The sequence below is a fragment of the Daucus carota genome, chromosome 8 (assembly GCF_001625215.2).
Source record: "Daucus carota subsp. sativus chromosome 8, DH1 v3.0, whole genome shotgun sequence".
Taxonomy (NCBI): Eukaryota; Viridiplantae; Streptophyta; class Magnoliopsida; order Apiales; family Apiaceae; genus Daucus; species Daucus carota.
The window spans coordinates 28079232-28101837 of NC_030388.2; the positions used below are offsets into that span (position 1 = coordinate 28079232).

The 22606-nt window shown below is 39.4% G+C and overlaps 4 protein-coding genes and 1 pseudogene across 4 annotated transcripts; 4 read left to right on the top strand and 1 right to left on the bottom strand.

The window, feature by feature from the left end:
- The first annotated feature begins 4635 nt into the window (after window positions 1-4635).
- On the top strand, window positions 4636-7109 carry LOC108199081 (exopolygalacturonase). The gene is made up of 5 exons (XM_017366835.2): window positions 4636-5025; window positions 5429-5749; window positions 6004-6293; window positions 6374-6590; window positions 6688-7109. Exons 1-5 carry the CDS (start codon window positions 4792-4794, stop codon window positions 6922-6924), a joined length of 1299 nt encoding a protein of 432 aa, XP_017222324.1. The 5' UTR covers window positions 4636-4791; the 3' UTR covers window positions 6925-7109.
- Window positions 7110-7553: 444 nt separating this feature from the next.
- LOC108197568 (multiple organellar RNA editing factor 3, mitochondrial) lies at window positions 7554-9579 on the top strand. Its single transcript, XM_017365220.2, has 4 exons — window positions 7554-7957; window positions 8134-8231; window positions 8914-8979; window positions 9110-9579. The coding sequence occupies exons 1-4, from the start codon at window positions 7587-7589 to the stop codon at window positions 9379-9381; spliced, it is 807 nt and encodes a 268-aa protein (XP_017220709.1). The 5' UTR covers window positions 7554-7586; the 3' UTR covers window positions 9382-9579.
- A 2770-nt stretch (window positions 9580-12349) lies between these two features.
- LOC108197006 (ethylene-responsive transcription factor RAP2-3) lies at window positions 12350-13793 on the top strand. Its single transcript, XM_017364467.2, has 2 exons — window positions 12350-12635; window positions 12791-13793. The coding sequence occupies exons 1-2, from the start codon at window positions 12485-12487 to the stop codon at window positions 13525-13527; spliced, it is 888 nt and encodes a 295-aa protein (XP_017219956.1). The 5' UTR covers window positions 12350-12484; the 3' UTR covers window positions 13528-13793.
- A 1234-nt stretch (window positions 13794-15027) lies between these two features.
- Window positions 15028-16335, top strand: LOC135148529 (cytochrome P450 76A2-like; annotated as a pseudogene).
- A 2694-nt stretch (window positions 16336-19029) lies between these two features.
- Window positions 19030-19479, bottom strand: LOC108197007 (uncharacterized). Its single transcript, XM_017364468.2, has one exon. It carries the CDS (start codon window positions 19477-19479, stop codon window positions 19030-19032), a length of 450 nt encoding a protein of 149 aa, XP_017219957.1.
- Window positions 19480-22606: the final 3127 nt, after the last annotated feature.

Consider the following 22606-nt stretch of genomic DNA (forward strand, 5'->3'; position numbering starts at 1 on the left):
GACCGAAACCACCGTCACAGATCTTGATTCCGGCCATGAACCTCATCTTTGTTGATTACCAAATTCCTCTATCAACAAATTGGCGCTAGAAGGAGGGGCTATTCAAGATCATCATCTTAAGAGGAAGAGATGTCACACGACGGAGATTCGCACGTAGAGGAGGATCGTTTTCCGGCAGGGCGATGGCTAGAGCACAAGAGAAGAGGAGACCTTCATCGGGAGTTTGAAGGAGGACGATCATCAACGAAATTCTAGGAGGTAACCTAATATGCGAACAAGGTATTCTGGACCGGGGAGTCGGTGAAGGATGCGATTTTCGGAGACCTAACACCTACGAAGAGGGTACGCCTCCCCCGGACCGAAGAACCTAGGTGGAGGGAGTATGGACTTTTCCAAGCTTATACGGTGGGTTGGAAGTCGAGAAATGAAGCAAAAAAAAAAAAGAAAATCACGAGCGCCCTAGAGCGCCCGGGGTCTGCCCATGTGGCGCGCCCGCGCCCTGGAGCGGCGCGCCCGCGCCCTAGGAGCGCCCTGGGAGCGCCCGCGCCCTGGAGCGGCGCGCCCGCGCCCTGGGAGCGCCCGGGGTCTGCCCATGTGGCGCGCCCGCGCCCTGGAGCGGCGCGCCCGCGCCCTGGAGCGGCGCGCCCGCGCCCTGGGAGCGCCCGTGTCTGTCATTGTGGCGCGCCCGCGCCCTGGAGCGGCGCGCCCGCGCCCTGGGAGCGCCCGCGCCCTGGAGCGGCGCGCCCGCGCCCTGGGTGCGCCCTGGTAGCGCGCCCGCGCTACCCCGATTGTGGAAAGTTTCGTTTTTTAGGTCCGTTTGGATTAGCTGCTGGCCCGGTCAACTTAGGGCACTTAAATATGAATTAAAGGAAGAAAAAGCCCTAAACACCTCCCCCGGATAGAGTACACCTCCCCTGGACAGGGTACACCTCCCCCTGACAGGGTACGCCTCCAAGTGATGTGGTGCTCAATTACCACCGTGAGGAACGAATTCCCTAACACCTTCGAAGAAGGCGCACCTCCAGGTAAGATTCTCATAATGCTTTCGCATGTTATTGCTAACAAGTCTGTTGTGGTTTGAGTCATTACGAGAAGGAGATCGCCTCCCTGGAAGCCTCAACGGTTTTCTAAAGGGGCGCGCCCTCCCCAGAGCAAGTAATTTGAGGTTCGCGAGAAGGCGCATGTTGAAGGCCTGACCACATGTGGTGATATGAACGGGAAAGTTACGAAGGGCGAGTTATTGAGATGGAACCTAGCTCAAAAAGTCGTAAGAGTGCGCGCCTTTCCCTGACTGGGCGCGCCCTCAGGTAAATATTAAACTCCCTCAATATTTGGTTCCCTAAGACTACTACATGTATAAATTCACAGGTAATACGGTGTTACCTTTATGAGGAGTACACCTCTTTGCCGTGAGGAGTAGTCGCATTTTCCTCCAACAAGGTACGCCCACATAAAGGCGTGCGCCATATCCTACTGGTATTTCGTCAGAGAACAAAGTGCGCGCCTCCTTCTGACAGGGCGCGCCCTCAGGTATATCTGATGCATTGATTGTTTAATATGATTATGTATGAAGACAAACATACTCAGGATGGAGCTCACTAGTCTTGAAGAGGTCACGTCCCTCCCTAGGGCGCGCCCTCTCGGAAGTACTCATCACCCGAGAAAGCGCATGAGGGCGCGCCCCCAGGATAATAAGGTTGAGAAGGGAGATGCTTCAAAGACGCGCCTCCTCCTAGTTGGACGCACCCCGAGTTCCAAAGTCATGTTTCCAGGGTTGATAATTCGGGAGGACACGCCTTCCCCCTAACAGGGCACGTCATGAGGTAACACTGACCGTCATTATTAAGTGGTATACATGATTGAGTGCAGGTCAAGTCCGACATGCTAAAGGAGCTGTCCATCTTGATGAGAGCGCGTCCTCCGTTCTACATGAACGTAGCATGATACCTACAAGGTCTTTGACCATGATACACTTAAGGCCTTTCAAACGTTGCTTAATTATCAATGACCAGCTCTGGGTGCTGTGAATTTTAACCATCCATGATACGCTCTGGACACTATATTAGCGCGCTCTGGATCTTACATATCCATGATATGGTCTGGGTAACGCTTTATACTATTGATTCCCCATTGAGCTATGAGCTCTGGGACCCGTGCGATGCATCGGAGTTATATAAACCACGATAAGATTCGTGATGCCCCATATGGGATGCCCCATATGGGATGATGTATGGACTGGGGAGTGGTCCTTTTGAATTTCTTAAGCAAGTGATTCACGCGTGAAAAAGTAAGGCTGCGCAAAAGGCCGCGCCCTCTACTTAATCCTTGGAAAAGATCAAAAGAGCCCATGTTACAAGTAAGGCTGCGCCGTAGGCTGCGCCCTCTGCTTAGGCAATTCTTTAAAAAAGATAAAAAAGGGGGTCATATTATAACAAGGCGGCGCCGTTTTGTAAGTCGCGCCTTATATGTACTGTTCCTAGGTACCATGGACACACTAAGGCTGAAAAACAGCCACCAACCTTCGCACCGCGAAGGCGCGCCCTTCTTTTGTTGAAGTTCATTGGCGCGAATGTTATGGTTGAATGTGTTCTTTGGAAGGAATAAGCGAAGCTGCGCCACTGTCAACGACAGATAGGTCGCGTCCCCTGTTTTCTTTTATAAAGATTGCTCATTACTTATGAACACATCATAAAGATGCGCCAGCCTCATGTCTAGCCACTTTGCTAAAATAATCAAAGATACCGACATTATATACTTGCAAGGTCTGTGCACAACCTGCATCTTGGAATGTCGAGGAATAATAGTGGCTTATGTCGCGCCTCTATGCGCGGACGCGCTCTCGGAAGAGGATGTGTGGTATGGGGTAAAAATTTCCCTGATATCTCCAATATCAAGAAAATTTGGGGAGTACTTGTTATGCCCAAAATTTGACTATGAGTATATATGAAAAGGTACGGCCCTCGGAGGTGTGACCTCTTTGAGAGGGCGTACCCCTTGGAGGTGTAACCTCTATGGGAGGTGTGACCTCTATGAGAGGCTTAACCTCTATGAGAGGGCGTAGCCCTCGGAGGGCTTGGCCTATGTGATAGGGCGCGGCCCTCGGAGGTGTGACCTCTTTGAGAGGGCGTACCCCTTGGAGGTGTAACCTCTATGAGGGGTATGACCTTTATGAGAGGCTTGAACTCAATGAGAGGGCGTAGCCTTTGGAGGTGTAACCTCTATGAGAGGCTTGACCATATTTGGCCACATTTGGCCACGTGAATTGGGAGAGGGCGCGCCCTCCGCGGGTAATCCGGGAGGCGCGGCCCTTTGTCTCAAGAGCAGGATGTCACGTGTCTGAAGTGTGAAGAGAATGAGGAACAAGGGTCAAGGGCGCGCCCTCCGTGGTCGCGCCCACGGGTGAATAATATATGTGTGAGGTTGAATGAGTCTCGACGACGACCCTTCCGAGGGATACGAAGACCTACCCTTCCGAGGGATATGAAGACTAGTGCCGGGCTCATCTGGTAGTTATCAGGCTCATCTGGTAGTTCCCGGGTTACGTCCGGGCATGATCTATAATCCCCAATCCTGCTATCTGCCGGGTTGTCCTCGTGCGGGGGCTTGGGGTGATCATGATTGTAGAAGGCCCTCAGGGGTGACATGAAGGCCGATCATATGTCCGGGTCCTGTATTCTGGTGAGTTAGTCCTCATTGGGGGACTGGGACGATCGTGTAACTTGGCTCCTCATTGGCCTTACCTTTTAGTGAGAACCTTCACTAGGGGATAAGGACGCGTCCCTACGCCTCGTAGGAGTGGTCACGGCTCTATCCGATGTCTCCTCCATGCTACTAAGAGTAGCGGTTAGTGTCATCTCTCGTAGTGGAGATGATGCCGTATCCGTGATGTACTTGGACTAGGATTCTAAGGTAGTTGCCTCAAGGCTTACTTCTAACTGGAGTAGAACTCTAAGTGATAAGTCACCGGCCCAAGGTTGGTCTTATCCCCAAGAAGCCTAGTCCTGATCAAACTAGGAGTCTTGGTTCAATAGAACTACGTATGGCTTGATCCCCTATAAATATAGGGGTACGTAGGCACATTAGGGGATCATGAGTTGAGAGCACGTGAGACCAACTCAAAACCCTAATCTCAGCCACCCCTAAAAACACACAACCACCGCACTCCGGCGACCGAAACCACCGTCACAGATCTTGATTCCGGCCATGAACCTCATCTTTGTTGATTACCAAATTCCTCTATCAACACCTTTCATGATCGATGTAATTATCTTCCACTACCACGATGGCGATGCAGGAGAACTCATCACTTACTGCAGAAAGTATGACTATTGGAAATGTGGTGAACTACGGATATCCGGTTGTACAGAGATGATGAAATGTAATTGAGGTGAAAAAATAACTAAAAGTAGGAGGCAGTGTTAAGAAAATCTTTATAAATGGTTAAGAAAGAGCCTCAGGCGCAGCAGAAAGACAGCCGGTTGAATAGACAGTGACCAACTCTATAAATAGGGGAAGAAGCACGAAAGAAAAAAAGAACTAAATTAAGCCAATCACCAGAATCGTAGAGTCAGGCAGTCCATGTATCAGATGAGTGGTGAGAAAACAATTATAATTCTAACAATTTATAGAATCTATAAACATGTAAAGGGAGCTATCTCTTACCTTTATTCTGGTATAGCTCCTGCATGTAGGAGCTATAACATATTCATAAAATTAAAACAGAAAGCTTATATTGTAAACTAGGTATATATTTAGTGCAGATCATTAGGGGGAGGTTTGTTGGCCGTAGCAATGGCCATCTCGAGTAAAGCTAGCACAAGAACAAGTGCATTTGTTCCACTTGTTTTGTGTCTGGCTTTGTTGGCTTGTCAGATCGAGGGTGGCCTTGCTAAAGGTCACCGCAGAGGAGGCCGTCCCAGGCTTCCTGGTCGTGGTCCTGTTGCTCGTCCTGCCCCTAACCCTGGTACTATTTTTAATGTCCTGCAGTTTGGAGCTAAACCTGGCAGCAGATTATCACAGGCTCAGGTAAGATGAAGGTCGCGCCGACAGAATATTTAATATTTTTTCGTCCTATAAAAGAAGGATCATAGATACCAGAAAGATCTGGTAGTGCAGAATAAACATTCAAAATAACATTGTCATACCAGATGACAAACAGTTACACGAAGAGAATGTTACTGACAAAATCATACCTATCGAACTATTTTCATTTGAAATTCTGGCAAGCTATTCTACATTATGGTTGTTTTCTACGAGAAAATTGGGTTGTTGGGCCATCTAATTCAAGATGTATATCCAGATGAAAAGAAATATATAATTAGCAGAAAACAAAAACAAATTTATACCAAGAATAACATTGTATAACCAAAGTAATTGTTTTTTAGTGAATACATTGCTGATATTTATGTCTGTGCATTGGTATGATCAGGCTTTTATGAAAACATGGAGAGCTGCATGTGATTTTGATGGGATAGCAACAGTTGTGGTTCCCCCAGGTGTCTTCACACTTGCAGAAACTGTATTTCAAGGGCCATGCAGAAACCCTCCTCTTTCTCCTATAACATTTCAGATTCAAGGAACCATGAAAGCGGTTGCTGACCCTTCAGAGTACTCTGACAAATCATGGATTTCATTTGAGCATGTAGATGGCTTGGTCCTTACCGGCCCAGGTACTATTGACGGTTCAGGTCCCGATGTTTGGAAATACAATGACTGTCACACTAATAGTAACTGCGAGCTTCTTCCTGCTGTAAGCTTAATCTTCTTTATCAATTTAAGCTTTTAATGATTTTTGTTCAATTTCTCTTTCATCTCATACAATGTTGCGGCTGCCATGTTTAAATTTGAATGATAAAATAACTTGAATAGATTACATGTAGCCTAGTGGAACATCCTAGAAAATGTGTAGGTATCAGGATAAAAGTTCCTGTCAAAAAACTATGCTTGCCTTTAAGAAAAACTATTGCAATATAAGCTAACGATGAATGTTTATGGAATGTGCAGTCGCTGTACTTGAACGATGTAAAGAATGCAAAGATTAGGGGGGTGACATCAGTGAACAGCATGGGATTCCACATGCATGTTACAAATAGTGCAAACATCAGGATAAACGGTGTTCATATCTTTGCCCCTGCAGATAGCCCCAATACCGATGGCATGCACATCAGCAGATCCTATGCTGTCAGAGTTTCAAAGGCTGTCATCAGAACCGGGGACGACTGCATATCTCTTGGCCAAGGAGCAACCAACATAAACGTCAGCAGAGTCACCTGTGGCCCTGGACACGGCATTAGGTATCCTCTTCTGTCTCCCTCTTGTACCCTCCTTTACAATTACCACGACTACAGCTTAATGGTTTTGTTTGTTCTGACAGTGTGGGAAGCCTGGGGAAGCTGCCAGATGAACAAGACGTGACAGGAGTGAATGTGAGGAACTGCACCATGGCAGGAACTACAAATGGTATAAGAATTAAGACATGGCCTGGATCAGCTCCAAGCAAAGCAACAGGCATGCTTTTCAGCAACATTGTAATGGACAATGTCCACTTTCCCATCATCATTGATCAAAACTATGGCACCCATTCCGACAAGGTTAGTTTAATATGCACATGAAATCTTGTTCATAGAATTCTGCCTTGAGAATCCACTGGCACCCTCAATTCATCCTCATCATAATCAATGCCTGCAGCCATCACTCGTGAAAATCAGCGATATCACATATGAAGATATAAAGGGCACAGCAGCATCAGAAGTCGCGGTGGAATTAGACTGCAGCCCTGGGGCACCTTGTGACAATGTAAAGTTCACAAACATAAACTTGCAGCCAACAATCAACACTATGAGACTGAGTGCTACTTGTGCCAATGCTAACGTCGGATACGAAGGAATGCAATTTCCTCCACCATGCCTACCTCCTCATCCGTAAATATAAACTTCTGTTTTATAACATTACTATGTCTGACATTGCCATGGAAACTACTATTACTTGGAGCCCTTTGTAATGTTACCACATTTTCTTAACAACCTGGCATTGTCTCAGAGATACATTGAAATGATTTATTGGATTCATTCATTTGATCAATTTTGAAGGCTCTCATTTCACTTTCCTCTAGTTCTCACTTCTAATGCAAAATGTTCTGGTTCTGTAACTGCAATAATATTTGACCACCATAAAAAGTCATAAGAAAAAAAATTACAAATTATTATATTTTTATATGATTCAACTTCAAGTTTTTTTTTTACTCTTTTAACGTAAAAATTGTGATTAGATTCGAATATTTACTTCATAAACAGTTTTGATTTCTCTAATTATTTTATTACGCCATATGCACATATATTAAATAAATTCGTTACTTTATTTTATAATAACAAAAAGGATAGTTCAACATAATCGCTTATAAATAAAAAGAGACGGAGTTATGTAACGGAAAATATCTGCTAATAATTAGACAGAAAACAAAAACTAAATCCATGAAGATGATGAAGAATAAATGAAACACAAAACGGCGTCGTATCAGATTAAAAAATTATGATAAACCCTAATATAAACCCCCAAACTCATCTCTCTCAGTGCTCAACTCGATAAAAATGGCGACTACTCTCACAACCCGGCGCACATTAGCCACAGTAATCTCACGCGCTCTCTCTCACTCGCCATCATCATCATCCCCACTCGCCGCAGCTCCGCGCTTATCTCTCACGCTCCTAAGCCACAAGCTCAGTCCCATTTCGGGTCCAACCGGAGCTCCGGTTCGTTTCAAGACGACTGGGTCGGGTTACTCGCCGCTGAACGATTCGGCGCCGAATTGGACCAACCGGCCGCCGAAAGCAACGATTTTGCTCGACGGATGTGATTATGAGCACTGGTTGATTGTTATGGAGTTCACTTCGGATCCTAAGCCTAGCGAGGATGAAATGATTAGCGCTTATGTTAAAGCCCTTGCTTCCGTCGTCGGAAGGTAATTTAATTTATCGAGATTATTAATTAATCGAGGTCTTAAGAAAATGCATTGTTTCTATTATGTTATTGACTTGCTTCCGTAATGTATCGAGATTTTTAATTTATTAGATTAAGGAGTTCACTGTTTCTGCTATGTTGTGTTATTGATTTTTATGGTCTAGTTTCGTTTTTCAGCGAAGAAGAGGCGAAAAAGAAGATTTACTCCGTTAGTACTACTACGTATACTGGTTTTGGTGCTTTGATACCTGAAGAGCTTTCTTACAAAATGAAAGGTTACATTCTTTCTATTTTTATTGAGGTTTTTAAGTTTTGATATTTTTGTGTTCGTGTAGCGTTTGATCGATAATTGATGTAGCATGTCCTGAGTTTATGTCTTCGCGATTTTTGTATCGCTGGTTGAGTTCCTTAGCCTTTTATATTAGGACGTTGTCTTTCATGGATATATTAAACAATGCACTTTGAAGGAGCGAATCTGATATTTCTTAAAATTAGCATTTGGGAAGCTTGTAAAAAAGAACTAGGTTCTAATATAAAGCCACCATTATATATTGATGCCTTGATACCATAATTTGGTTGAACAATTTTCATTGTCTAAAAATAATTGAGGACAATGAATATCTATACTGAGAAGATAAGTTACTTATTGACTTTATTGTTCATTTGATGCTGCTTGATTATCCTGTTAAGAGGTTTGGTTTCTTTTTATAAAATACTACCTTTCTGAAACTTAATATTGTGCTTAAATGTTTTTTAATTTCGATGTTATATTATGCTTGCTATTGTTTCTCAGGACCTGGTTTGGTTATAAGTCTTAAATAACTTGTAAGTAATGAATAGTTTTTGGAGGTAACCAAACTTATGCCAGATAATATGGCAGTGTTATTAGGCATTCATAACACATCTTTGTAACTTACTTGATAATTATTTGACATCTGGTAACTTGTTTGTAAACAGAGATACCTGGAGTGTTGTGGGTACTGCCTGATTCATATCTTGATGTTCCTAACAAAGATTATGGAGGTTGGTCTTGAATATTTTATTTAGAGATTATACACACACACACACACACACACATGGAAAAGTTGGTTCTTGAAGCTATATTTCTTTTTAAGAACTCGCCCCTAATGTGTTCATATGTATGGACTGACAGGAGATCTGTTTGTTGATGGAAAAGTTATACATAGGCCACAGTACAGGTATGATGATAGGCAACCAACTAGATCAAGACCTCGAGTGCGATATGATAGGCGTCGAGAGAGCATGCAGACTGAAAGGAGAGATCCAATGAGAAGAGATAACTGGGCTCAAGATCGAAGAGAGCCTATTAATCAACCCACTGCAGTGAATGGCCAAAATGGGCCTCAGGGTGGTGGTGGAGGTTCGTCCTGGAACCAGGGAGGATACCCTGGTCCATCAGCCTGATAAAACATTAGTAACCTGTTAAAGATTAGAAAGGGAATATCATCTGTTTAGTCTGCAATATCTTGTATGACAGAATTTTGAATTTGTGCATGTTTCTCTTAGAGAAATTGTGGGAACCTTCTTTAAATATTTGAAGAAAATATTGTGAATAATATGTTCTAAATCTATTATAATCATATAATCTTATATTCCACAGTATTCACTGTCCTTCTGAATTTTTAGTTTTTAGCTGGTGATGCACTTATTAGTCTGATTGTCCTTTTGAATTTTGAAACGATTTCTTCCTCCTCTTTTTGAAAGTTTCAGTCTTGGGATTGCTTTTTGAACTCTGCTAAAATTATCTTGTGCTGAAACTTGGTAGGGGTAATAATATGGTTGTGTGCATAGTTGGATGCAAGTCGCAAGGGATGTATATGTTTTCCTCTAGTACGAAAACTGGTAACTGCTAGCCTGTAAATTGAAACACGAAACCGGTAACTGCTACTCTTCTTGAACTTATGCTGCTTCAAAACCTCTAATTAGAAGAAATATGCATATTTAGTTTTTTCCTGTATTCAATGTATTCAGTTCATTTTGTATGCTATTGCAAGTTTTGACTGGCTGAAACTTTTAGGATGACCATCATAGAAGTTCAAAGCTGAGAGACTGTTGCTTCCACTACAAAGGGTTTAATTATTTTTTATGTTTCATTAATTTATAATGTGCTTCATGCTCATGTTTTAGACATCCTCCATATATCTTCAGGATGTCGGTTGTGTTAAAGAAACTTATGTCCAGTATGTAACATAGATCACTGCTCGCAGTTGAAATGTTGAGGACTTGAGGGTATGGTTTTTTCATTTGGCCAAAATTCACTTAATATGGCTGTTATTTCTGTTTCTAAGCTTCCATATGCCAAATATCTAATCAGCTAGGAGGTTATATCTATATTCTATCAGTGCCTGATACCTCCATGTTGCATATACTTCCAGCTTTTTCTAGGTTCCTTGGTTTAACCGTCGGAGCCTTTCATCTGAAGTTCCATGCTAGTTCTATCCGAGGTTCGTTTTTAACTTGCATTCTTGTTTTGTGATAGAGTCTAGGTTATTAGCAAATCATTTGCTTCTGTTTTTATATATTGAGCATCTTGCCTGGAAGCCGTAAGGCGTAAGTTGGGCATTGATGGTGTGACAACGGCGTATTGGTGTATCTTCTCTGAGATATTATGATGAGAATGTTTAGGATTGTTTTCTGGTTAGGAAGCCAAGGGCACTAGGAGACCAACAGAAAGCAGTTTTCTCGACAACTATGGACTCAATTTCTGTTTCCTGAATCCTGAGTAACAGTTGGTATTATTGTTGCAAGCTTTTGGAGGGGAGCTGACACACTACCTGGGCATTTCAGTTATGCTCTTCCCCTACCATTTCTCTTTTCTTGTTGCTGTGTAGCCGCTGATCAAACACTCTAACTTCTGCGCTATTCAAGAAATTGTATATTCTGAAGGGTCCTGTCCCGGCCCTCGCGTGTTGGGGATGTTAAGCAGCTGTGAATTTTCGGCTGTTTGGATGAATATCCAGCCGTCATGATTATAATATTTTTTTAACATATCCGGTGTCTTTTAATGATAAAATGATTTCATCCGGAAGTTGAAAAACACTAAACGAGTACACGTTCGGTAGTTAAAAAGTAATGAACATGTTAAAAAAAAATGTTATCCAACCCCGGAACATGGCCAGGGACGAGGACCTGTTTTGAAGGGTGAGTTCTGAAAAACATATTGCCATTCATTTTAAGCTGAATTGCGTCACCATTTTTCACAACTCGGTTGCGGTAGTATGTCAAATTATTCTATATTCTTACATGTTTCACAAGAGTTTTTGGTTTGAACAACCAGTTATGACTCTAGTCGCGCTAAATTAATAAAAATGTGTCGATTTCAACATAATATAATGTATATATTTATTTTTGATAAATTCAATACTTCTGAAAAAATAATAAAATTTATTGAGATTATTAAATTTAATTAGAATGTGTTCAGTATTTTCATAATTTACGATGTGTATGGTATAGATGTGTGTGCATATGTTATAAAACTCTCGGTGCAAACTAGAAAATTCGATTATAATATATTACAAATATAATGAGCAAAAATTAAGATCTTATCGTGCCCAACCAACTTTCCATATATATGATCTCATCGAACATAAAGTATAAACCTCCCCCAGATTATAAAGTTCCGAGAATTAAATGCTGATCTTGTCATTTTCTCTATTTCTTTGATCCCAGGCCAGCTAGATCTGCATGCAACTCTGTACCGACGTGTTCAGATTATCTTGTTCGCTCTCATTTTAAGTTAATAATCTTTTTTTTTGCACGAATGTTAGGTGTAAGAAAAGTAATTTTAAATATTATTTTCAGGATCCAAATATAAATATATGTTTTTTTCATCGTTATAGTAATACATTAACACGATAATTTTTGAATGTCCATCTTGCTACAGAATCCTAATTAATATTAAAAAATTATAAAAATTCTTAAGATAACAGTCCCAACTCCTGAGAGGAAGATGACCCTCTAAAATACTTGTACTCATGTTTTATCATTTATGCATCAACTCGAAGAAATAAAATGATGTTACTCCCTCCGTCCCCCTCAATTGTTTACATTGGAGGGGGACACGGAGACCAAGACAATGTATGAAAAATGAGTAAAGTTAGATGAAAAGTAGGTAAAGTGGTGGGACCTATCAATATTTAATAATAGATTTGAGATAGTGGAGAAAATTAGTGGGTGTAATAGTAGTTTATATTGTTAAATATGAGATAGCGGGAGAAGATAGTGAGTGTAATGATTAGAAAAACTTACTATTTATGGTAACGTAAAAAAATGAGAGGGGCATCCCAAAATAGTAACTGTAAAGAAATGAGAGGGACAGAGGGAGTATTATTTACGTATAAGAATAATCATGATTCATGGGACACGTGCCCTGGGGCCTAGAGTGGCACCGCCTATGTTGCTGCATTCGCATTTGCATTTGCATATATATATATATCACCCTCGTCTTCATTCATAAAAATCATCATTATTTCTCTTTTTCATCCTCTCTCTGAAAAACCCAGCAAACATGTGTGGAGGAGCAGTCATCTCCGGCTTCGAGCCACCCATCAAACCTAGCCGGAAAGTGACGTCACGAGACCTCTATGACAAGCTTCACGGCGCCACTGGTTCCAACAGCTTTGGCTGGAACTCTTACCCACCCTCGGACAACTCTTTCGGTAAGCCCAAAAAAAACGTCGCATCTTAAAAATAAAAATAAAATTGGTTCAATTTAAAAAATGAGTAGCAAATCACTGATTGTGCAAGGATGATATTTTAGTTTTATTCATAAAAATCAGATAATATTTGAATTGTTTATTTTTTAATTTTTTAGGAACGAGTGAAGAACCGAGTCAACCAGGTGGAGGGACGAAGAGGGCGAGGAAGAATGTCTACCGAGGCATTCGTCAAAGGCCGTGGGGCAAATGGGCAGCTGAGATACGTGACCCGCAGAAAGGTGCCCGAGTCTGGCTCGGTACTTTCAGCACTCCTGAAGAGGCTGCCCGGGCTTACGACGAGGCGGCGAAGCGCATTCGTGGCGACAAGGCCAAGCTCAACTTTCCTCCGCCACCTCAAATTCAGCCACAGGCTAGGAAGGTCTGTCCACCCAAATTCACTGAGTCAACTCGGTCACCCACCTGGTCAACTCGGTCACTCACCCCCACCGAGTTCACTCTGTCACTCACACCCGCCGAGTTCACCGAGTCGTTTTACCCCACCGAGTCGACTCAGTCATTCACTCCTACCTGGTCGACTCAGTCATTCACTCCCACCGAGTCGACTCAGTCGTTCTCTCCCACCTGGTCGACTCAGCCATTCACTCCCACCGAGTCGACTCAGTCATCCTTCAGCTTCCCCACCGAGTTAGGCACCAACTCAGTGATGGGGTTTGGAATTTCTCAGCCGCCAAGCTTTGGTGCAGCCCGAATGATATCCCAAACTGATGAGGACGAGTTCAAAGATGAGATGTCGGGTTTGGAGAGTTTCTTGGGCTTGGAGCCAGAGGTGAGTCAGATGAACTCGGTGGATTACTGGGCCTTGGATGATCTGGATGTGTTGCCTACAGCTTAATGGATCACCATCAGTAGTTATTATTATTACCGTGCAAAATTTACTACCAGCAGTTGTTACACCAAAAAAAAAACAAAAGTAGTTTGTGTTTTAGAGTTTTAGTGCGTGTTTGTTGTGTGTTTTGTAAGAGTAGTGTCGTTTAGAACACTACATTTTCCAGTATTAGTATGTGTTAAACGTGATCACTTGTGTGATGATGTGTTAATTTGGCGTTACTATCTGGAGTATTTATAATTAAAGTGCTAGTATATGAAATATATGATGATCTTTTGTAGTGTACATAAATGTGTGTGTGCATGCATTTTGTGAACTCCCAATGTTGTCACTTTAGAGCAAGTCCAATGCAAGATGCAAAATAGCTATAGCTATTGTTATAATTTAGCACCAAAAAGTGTTTTTTGTTGCTAAAATAGAACTTCAACTCCAATGCTAGATGCATTTTGCATCCAAATAATTCCAAAATTAAGTAACTTTAGTCCCTCTCTCCTAAACTTTGTTTAAAGTTCACCACTATATATACCAATTATAGTTAGTTGATGATGTGGCATGGATGCATAAATGCATCCTTGGTTTCAAATTTAGAACCAAGGATGCATATATGCATATTTGCATCCAAGTATAGAACCCCATTGGAGTTGAGATTTTTAGCATTTGATTTCAAATTATAGAAATGGCACCACTTATAACATTGCATTGGACTTTTACTGATTCATTTGTAGAGGTGGCGAAACGGGTTACTTAGCTTAATGAACAGTTTGGAGGAGTCTTACAAAGATTAATTTAGAATGGTTAGGCTCAGAATGATATGGTCTTTCTCTAACATTTTTGGATGTTAGAAATAGATTATGATATCTCTGACATTTTAACATTTTAGGATGGCTGGACTTGAGATTATGGTATCTCTGACATTTTAGGATGGTTACTCTTCAATTATGATATTGTTTTTTCCGAATATTTTATTTAGGATCATATTCATCAAAATTAATGTCCTTCTCTATCTTATTTTCGGACTCAAATATTTTTTCATTAAACTTTATAACAGTCCTGAAAGAATTCAGAAGAAGCAATTCTCACAATTTCACTTCTAGTGCATTCTTCGGTATTATAGTTGAATCATGTAATAGTTTCTCATCATCACCACCATGTATTATTCAACCTTAAATCATCTTCACCACCTTCTGTACTAATAATTGAATGTAATAGTTCCTCATCATCACCATGTACCATTCAACCTTAAATCATACAACCTTAAATCATACTTGTCCTCTAACTCGTAGGGTATCACATTAATTTTTTATTTTAATCCTTTTATTTACAAATTTTTGCATTGAATTGAACAGATTATAAAATCTCTTGACATCCAACATGTTTCACTTCTTTGTATGAATCTGAATATCCATGCAATAATTAGCCAATTAACATATAGCTCTAAAAAAATAAGTAAATAATAACTAAATAAATAAATAAGTAGGAACATTACCTTCTCAAAAGTGCTCCAATTTCTTTTACATCCAGAATAAACGGATAATTGTTCATGTGTTACTTGACAGAATAGCTATACAAATCATTCAGCTCATAGCACGGATATATAACACATTCAAGCACACATGACAATTACACATAAAGTATAAATCTATTTGTTGTGTATATATATGCAACTCTAATATGACTTTAAATAGCAGATATTAAAAACTGACATGGAGTGTAATTGGAACTATGCTATTCTGGGCACCTTGATAAGTTTGATTTCACTTGTTTGGCACTTGAAGAGGAATTGTAACAACGTTCCAAGCTCCCTCCTGGTCCTAGGGGATGGCCAGTTTTTGGCAATCTTTTTGATCTTCGAAATTCGCGCCCCACAGAAGTTTTGAAGAACTAAGACAAGAATATGGTCCTGTTGTGTGGTTAAATCTTGGTTTTGTCAAGACCATGGCGCTTCTTTCTGCTGGTGCAGCTGAAGAGTTTTGTGAAAACCATAATCTCTCCCTTGCTGACTGGTTCAGTAGACACGCCTTGAGCTTACATGACTATTACACTGTGTCTGTGGCGCCTCATACGCCTACTACAGTCGCACCTTAAGGCTACTATGTACCTCTGAGCTATTCGCTAACAAGAGGGTTATCAACATGATATCAGTAAGGCAGGTAGTGGAATTGTGGTCAGCCGCTTTGTCCTCCCAGCAATCTCACTCTGTCTCGCGACTAGGTGGATCCTCATTCAGAAATTTCCTCCGAACTTTGTACGGCTTTGGCAGGTAAAAACGAGGGTTTGGGTCGTCCCAATATCTCTGATTTCCTACCCTGGCTAAGAAGGCTTGATCTCCGAGGAATAAGGAAGACTACGAATTGTAGCTTAGCAAAGGCCATAGAAATTATACCCACATTTATAAAGGAAAGGCAACAAAAGCAGGAATTATCATCAGAGCGGAAGGGCTTCTTTGATGTGTTGTTAGATTATACGGGAACTGGAAAGAATGAACCAGCTAATTGTCAGAGTATTCATGGTTATTTACAATACATGCCTAAGTTCATAAAATTTGTGCAGGAAATGTTTCTTGGTGGAACAGATACATCAAGCACCTCTATTGAGTGGGCAATGTGTGAGCTCTTGCCAAATCCTGACAAAATGAAGACGACTATATCTGAGATTGCGATAGTCATTGGAGCAAACAAAAAACTGCAAGAGAGTGACATCGATGTTAAATACAAGGGTCAAAGCTATGAGTTCCTGCCTTTCGGGTCTGGGAGAAGGATGTGCCCAGGTCTCCAGTTGCTCATAGAATGTAGTTTCTTTACTCTTAGTACGTAGTTATATGATTCTCCACTTTCAGCAACACTCCCGATCACACAGCCTCCTTACAGTTTGAACCGAATAGGAGCAGTATCACATTACCAAGTACCAAGAACGCATCTATATTTGACAACAGTACAACACAACATCTGAATTACCAATAAATACAAAAAAAAAGTGTTTATGCAAGGCCACATTGGAATATATATGATGAGCTCAACTGAAACCAAGCTTCAGTAGCTTTAAAGGACCGACTGAAAGCTAGGTAGCTTGAGCAGACAAGCCAAGGAGATTAACATATCATACTAATAGAGCAGGAGAGTCCAAATGAGATTTCAAACCAAGTGGCTAACTTCAATACCAAATAGCTAGCTTCAAAGGGGAACTATTCATCTAGCAATCCAAATAAACCACTTGTGCCTAGATTGAAGCTCAATACAAGGTTTTGCAGAGAAAAAAGGATGTAAAATATTTGATTTTTCGAGGGAACTACATACAATAGTATTTAACTTGATTAAATTAGTTTTTTTTTATTGATATGGAACATAGACTCTTTATAGTGCATCTTAAATTGAAATTTGAGGAGAATGTCATTTTTGCTTGCTCCAATAAGTTCTTAGAGCATCTCCAACGGTGCTCCTAAATCATTCCTTAAACAATAATATAATATGTGGCTCCTAGTAAGAGCATCTCCAAGAGGCTCTTCATTTAGGCTCTTAATTTGAGATTTGAGGAGTGAGAAGAAAAATGTTGCTCCAAGAGACTCTTAAGTGGCTCTTAAATCTTAAGAGCCTCTTGTTTCTCTCTCCTCTCTCCTCAAAGTTAAGAGCCATCACATAGCTCCTAACTTATTTTTTTACGATAAAAAAATCCTTCGCTCCAATCAACCTCCATCTTTCCCTCTCTTTTTGTTGTAGTGGAGCCCAATATATGAATAAAATATGAAATAGAGAAGAGATGTAGAGAGTATTGTTGGAGTTTACACTCTTAACTTTGTCCTAAATTACTAAGAGCCACATTTTTTATATTATATTTAGGAGCCAACAAGGAGGCTCTTGGAGATGCTCTAAGTTAATACATCGGAAAACGTGAGAACTCCAATGCTACTCTTTATACTTAGCTCCTTATTCACATTTTATATTTATTTCATATAAATGAGAGGAAAAAGTTAACTAAAAGAGAGAGAAGATTGAAGAGAAATTAATATAATATTGAGTTAAGAGCTACTAGATGCTCTTTAAAAGAAAGGAGAGAGAGTAGGCTCCTAAATTTTTAAAGAGCATCTAGGAGCCCATTGGAGCACTAAATTTTGATTTGCTCCTAAAATTTAGACTTAGGAGTTTGTTTAGAGAGTCCCTTGGAGTTGCTCTTAGTTGCTCTTAAGTTTACTAAATTTCTCCTCTCTCTCCTCACTTTTAAGAGGTTTTTGGGTTAAATATCAAATTGGTCACTGAAGTGGAGATCATATATCACTTTGCTCACTAATTTTATCGGGGTCTCATTTCAATCATTAAAGTCACAATAAATATCAACCAAGTACCTCCAAATTTCAGTTCAAAGAGTAAAAATATTATTTAGAGAGTTTGACACATTATTTTTGAATACTACCACAACCAATTAAAAGGTTATGACTTCTAGTATTTATGACAATATATTCAGATTTTATCAATTTTATTTAGTATTTATTTTTAATTAAAACAAAAAAATGTATTAATATAATAAAAAATAAATAGTAAATAAAATTTAAAAAATCTAAATATATTATCATAAATAGTAGAAGTCATAACCTTTTACTTGGTTGTCGTAGTATTCAAAAATAATGTGTCAAACTCTATAAATAATATTTTTACTCCTTGAACTGAAATTTGGAGGCACTTAATTGATATTTATTGTGACTTTAATGACTGAAATGAGACCCCGATAAGATTAGTGAGGAAAGTGATATATGAACTCCACTTCGGTGACCACTTTGATATTTAACCCCTTTTAAGAGCTACTAGTCACTCTTAACTATTATTTTATAATAAACTTGTAAGCACACATTCTCTCTCCATCCACTTTCTTTTGTACTTTTTTGTACATAACTTACTTTTAATAATATAAAACATAGTAAGGAGTGAATATAAAGAGTATTGTTGGAGTTTAACCTACTTTAAATCACTAAGAGCCAATAATTTATATTATATTTAAGAGTGTGTTAGGAGACTATTGGAGATGCTCTTAGCTCGCAGCTGAATTTTGTAGAGGAAAAGAGAAATGTCTTCTTTATCTATGATCCCGCAACCACAGACTATACTACAGACTTCACAACAAAGCTTAAGTCGAAGCTACTCATTCATCCTCTAAATAACATCTTCCTAATAATTGATAATTAAGCATTACAACTTTCACCGCCATCACAATTGCTAAAACTCCAATCCTATACTCAATAAATTGGTAACTATATAAATGGAACTAATCGCACGCAAATTGCAGTCTGCAAACACAAAATGTAAAGCTCAAACACGATGAAATCGAAATGACTTTTCTAATACTTCTATATATCCAGGAAATGTAATTATATACATCACAGATAAATTATTCAACTTCGAATTATGTACATTATTTACATGGAATCGAAGCTAAACATGAATTATTTTCCGAAATCACATAATTCGCAACATTCTAAAAAAGAATAGCCTCAAACTAGCGATACGAAAATAATACCGAAACTCAACATATCGTCTGAGCTTTCTCGCGATCACCAGCACCGCCAATTCTCAACACTTTCTTAAACGCATAAAGCAAGCAATTTGAAAGCGCAATCCACGACATTACTTCGTAAACAAAATCAAACGCCGGATCGGACCACGACGCCGACGACTCCTCCCAATCCGATCCGTCAAAGTTCCATCCGCCACCGCCTCCACCTCCTCCACCGCCGAAAGGACCGTCGCCACCGAAAAAACCGCCGTCTCCGCCGTCCTCATCGTCGCCACCGGTCAATGACCTCCGTCTCGTACGGCACCGCTTTCTAACAAGCGACCGAGGCGCTTTAGGGATGTAATTGCGCTTTACCGGCGGCGGAGCGACGGCGTCCATGGGGAAAATCACGGAGGAGAGGTGGAGAGCGCCGGGAGATGCGGCGGCGGAGATCGAATCGGCGATTAGAGAGATCTCCATGGTTGTGATTTCGATGAAAATTACTAAAGTTTGATTTTAATTTGGCTAGGGTTTGAAGTAATGAAATTATAAAATTAGATATTTTTTGTTTTTATTTTTGGGGAGTTTGGTTAAATGAAAAGTCAATAAACAAAATGACAAAAAAAAGGAGGGCTTCAATTTGTGTGTTGTTAGTTGCTTTGCATAGTCGATGTGTGTTGCGTGTTGTATTTCATTTATGCTTTGGTGACTCCTATGCTTCAAGTTTTAACATATTCGACCTTGGATTTTAAATCTTGAAAAAGAAAAAGGTTAATATGAACTTTAGCCAAATTATTATTCCTTCCGTCACTCTGATTTTTATACATTTTCCTCATGAGATGTTCTATTCAATTTTATATATTTTAAAATTTTCTCAAAATAATAAATTATTATAATATAAAAATCTCACCTACCCACTAATTTCATCTACTTTTCAAATCTATCACTTAAATATATCCCTCAGGACGGAGGAAGTAAATATTAGCTATCAACTTTATCATAAATTTGTGAAATATCCAAAATAATTATCGGGTTGTACCAACAACTTTATATGTTTTTCGTTATTGAATTAGAAATCACCATAATAATATCATCACGGGTTTATTAATATAAAAGTGATGTTTTTGTCCGATTTTTAATACTCGTCGGAGATTCTACACCATACATTACAATTTTAAAATAATATTATACTAGCCTTTAACCCGTGCGAAGCACGGGCGGGTATAGAATTCGTAATTTATTAATCATAATTTAAATTTTAACATCTTATTATTAGTATTTTAGTATTGATGGATTGGATTTTAACCAGATTATATTTACCAACTGATTATATTTAAAAGAATAATGGTGGAGTTTTTATCTTGTACTACATCTCAAGTGTTTGTAATTTAAACGGTATAAAACTCTTTAATATTGTAAGAGTAAGAGAAGTCTATATGTGACAGACTTGTATTTAGAAAAGATAAATTTTGTACGACTACGAATTATACCTATGTTGGCTTATTATAGTATAGTATAGATTTGATTTTTAATAAAAAATTTGTTATATATTTTAATTCATTATTTTATCTAATATCGTCAAAAATATTTTTAAATCTAGGGCTTTCGGATAAAAATAAAATTTGAATAGAAGTTTCATGTACAGTGTCGTTCATCCAAAGCTCATCAAGAGGTATATTTTGGAAGAAATGTAGACGGGCTTAAAAATTTATCAAATGCTCGAACTAGTCCATTGCTGGTGTGCCAGCCCAGTTGCTATCTGTTACCTTTAACTTTTCTCTCCGTTACGATTTCTTTTCAGGGTTAATTATCAGGTTGGTCATTGAAGTGGGCCTAATGTATCAAGTGGTCACTGAACTCAAAACGGTATCAACGGTATCAAGATGGTCACTAAAGTCACCATAAATATCAAACAAGTACCTTGAAATATGTGTTAGGTCCTATAAACTCACTATATAATATAATGTAGTGATCACAATCTGTAACACAGTAAGACAATATGAGTAATTGGAATCAATAAACTCTTATATTCACAAAGCTTTGAAGGTTACAAAAACTCTCTCAGTGATTTATATTGTGTCACTAAGAGCTGCTAGGGTTCTTAACAATATACTCGATAACTCAACTCATATAGAGTAACCCTAATCTGTGTTTATATAGACACAGTTACAAAATCAATCTCTGATTTGATATCCTATAAATCAGCTAATAAATCTATCAATCAAAGATTGCTCCAGTTTTCTGTTTAGTTTCCATAGTCAGCAAATCACTCCTCAGCTTCTATCCTTCCTTGAAGTATATCCGCTTCTGAGCTCTTTCCACGTGTAAACTCTGTCGAGTCTTGACTATGTAAACTCTGATCAGACTTTATCAAACTCTGTCAGACTTTACTAAACTCTGATCAGCTTCCAGTTTAAACTCTGATGATTCCTGTTCTAATACAAACCTTAAGAACATTAGTAATCATCAATTATATCTAACAATCTCCCCCAACTTGTGCATGAATAAGTTATGTGCAAGTTAACAGATAATTGATGATGTCAAAACATTTAAGTCAAATGCAACAGAGTTTAACTATATAACAGAAAACTTTTAAAACTTACAGATACTTTACTCCTTAGCTGCATAGATACCATTTGCTGTCTTTAGATACTCTCTGAGGAGTTCTTTCTCAGCTTCTTCAAGCACTGCAATCATTTGTCTTTTGATCTCTCTCAGCTCTGGATCTGAAACTCCAGTTTGATAAATTGCAGCTCTGAGATCATAAATTTTGTTCTTCTTCAAGTCCCTATCCAGCCTGATATTGTAAGCTTTATCAGACTCTTCATTAAATGCAAGAGTTCTGATTCCACCTATTGTTTCAATCTTTGCTGAATTTTTCTTCATCTCCACCAGCTGTCCTTTATGATTGAGGTATTTAGGAATGAAAGGTCCAGCATTTTTATTTCCTGTAATCCCCATCTTTCTTCTGATTTGATCTTTAAGCAGGTTGGAGATGTGTTGTCCTGACTTGTTCTTCACTTGAAATATGTATGATACATATCTCAATTCTTCCCAGTGTTTAGCATATAGATCTGCTTCAAGTACTCTAAACACTGTTCCATCAGACATGAAGTAGATAAGGATATTATCTCCTCTGTCATTCTTTACCAACTGGACTGAATCAAGTTTGTCCATTCTGTCTTGCAATACTCCAGTCTTGGGAGCACAGAGAGATGAGGGGTCATCTGGTCTTGATCCTATACTCTGATCAAATTTTTCATACTTGGATCCCAGCCCTCCTTTATCTCTTCCTGCCTTTTGATGAGAAAATGGTTTAATTGACCCTTTTTCAAAACTTATTTCAGTCATCAGAGTAGGCTTTGCAAATCCAGCCAGTGGAGTAGTTGTTGGTTTGAACACAGCTTGAGCTTTGTCAGAGACTGTATCTTTCTTTGCTTCATTATTGACTTGAGCTGTGTCAGAGGTCAATTTTTCTTTTTGAGGTTCTGCAACATGAGCTTTGTCAGAGATTGCAGCTTCTGTTATCTTCTCCTTTACAACTTGATCCTTGTCAGAGATTGTAATTTCTTCAGAGTGAATCCTTTCTCAAGATGTTCATCCACTT

Coding starts and splice junctions, on each gene's coding strand:
- LOC108199081 (XM_017366835.2), top strand. CDS start 4,792: ATGGCCATCTCGAGTAAAGCTAGCACAAGAACAAGTGCATTTGTTCCA. Junction 5,026..5,428: donor GCAGATTATCACAGGCTCAG/GTAAGATGAAGG, acceptor TGGTATGATCAG/GCTTTTATGAAAACATGGAG. Junction 5,750..6,003: donor ACTGCGAGCTTCTTCCTGCT/GTAAGCTTAATC, acceptor TGGAATGTGCAG/TCGCTGTACTTGAACGATGT.
- LOC108197568 (XM_017365220.2), top strand. CDS start 7,587: ATGGCGACTACTCTCACAACCCGGCGCACATTAGCCACAGTAATCTCA. Junction 7,958..8,133: donor CTTGCTTCCGTCGTCGGAAG/GTAATTTAATTT, acceptor TTCGTTTTTCAG/CGAAGAAGAGGCGAAAAAGA. Junction 8,232..8,913: donor GCTTTCTTACAAAATGAAAG/GTTACATTCTTT, acceptor GTTTGTAAACAG/AGATACCTGGAGTGTTGTGG.
- LOC108197006 (XM_017364467.2), top strand. CDS start 12,485: ATGTGTGGAGGAGCAGTCATCTCCGGCTTCGAGCCACCCATCAAACCT. Junction 12,636..12,790: donor ACCCTCGGACAACTCTTTCG/GTAAGCCCAAAA, acceptor TTAATTTTTTAG/GAACGAGTGAAGAACCGAGT.
- LOC108197007 (XM_017364468.2), bottom strand. CDS start 19,479: ATGGAGATCTCTCTAATCGCCGATTCGATCTCCGCCGCCGCATCTCCC.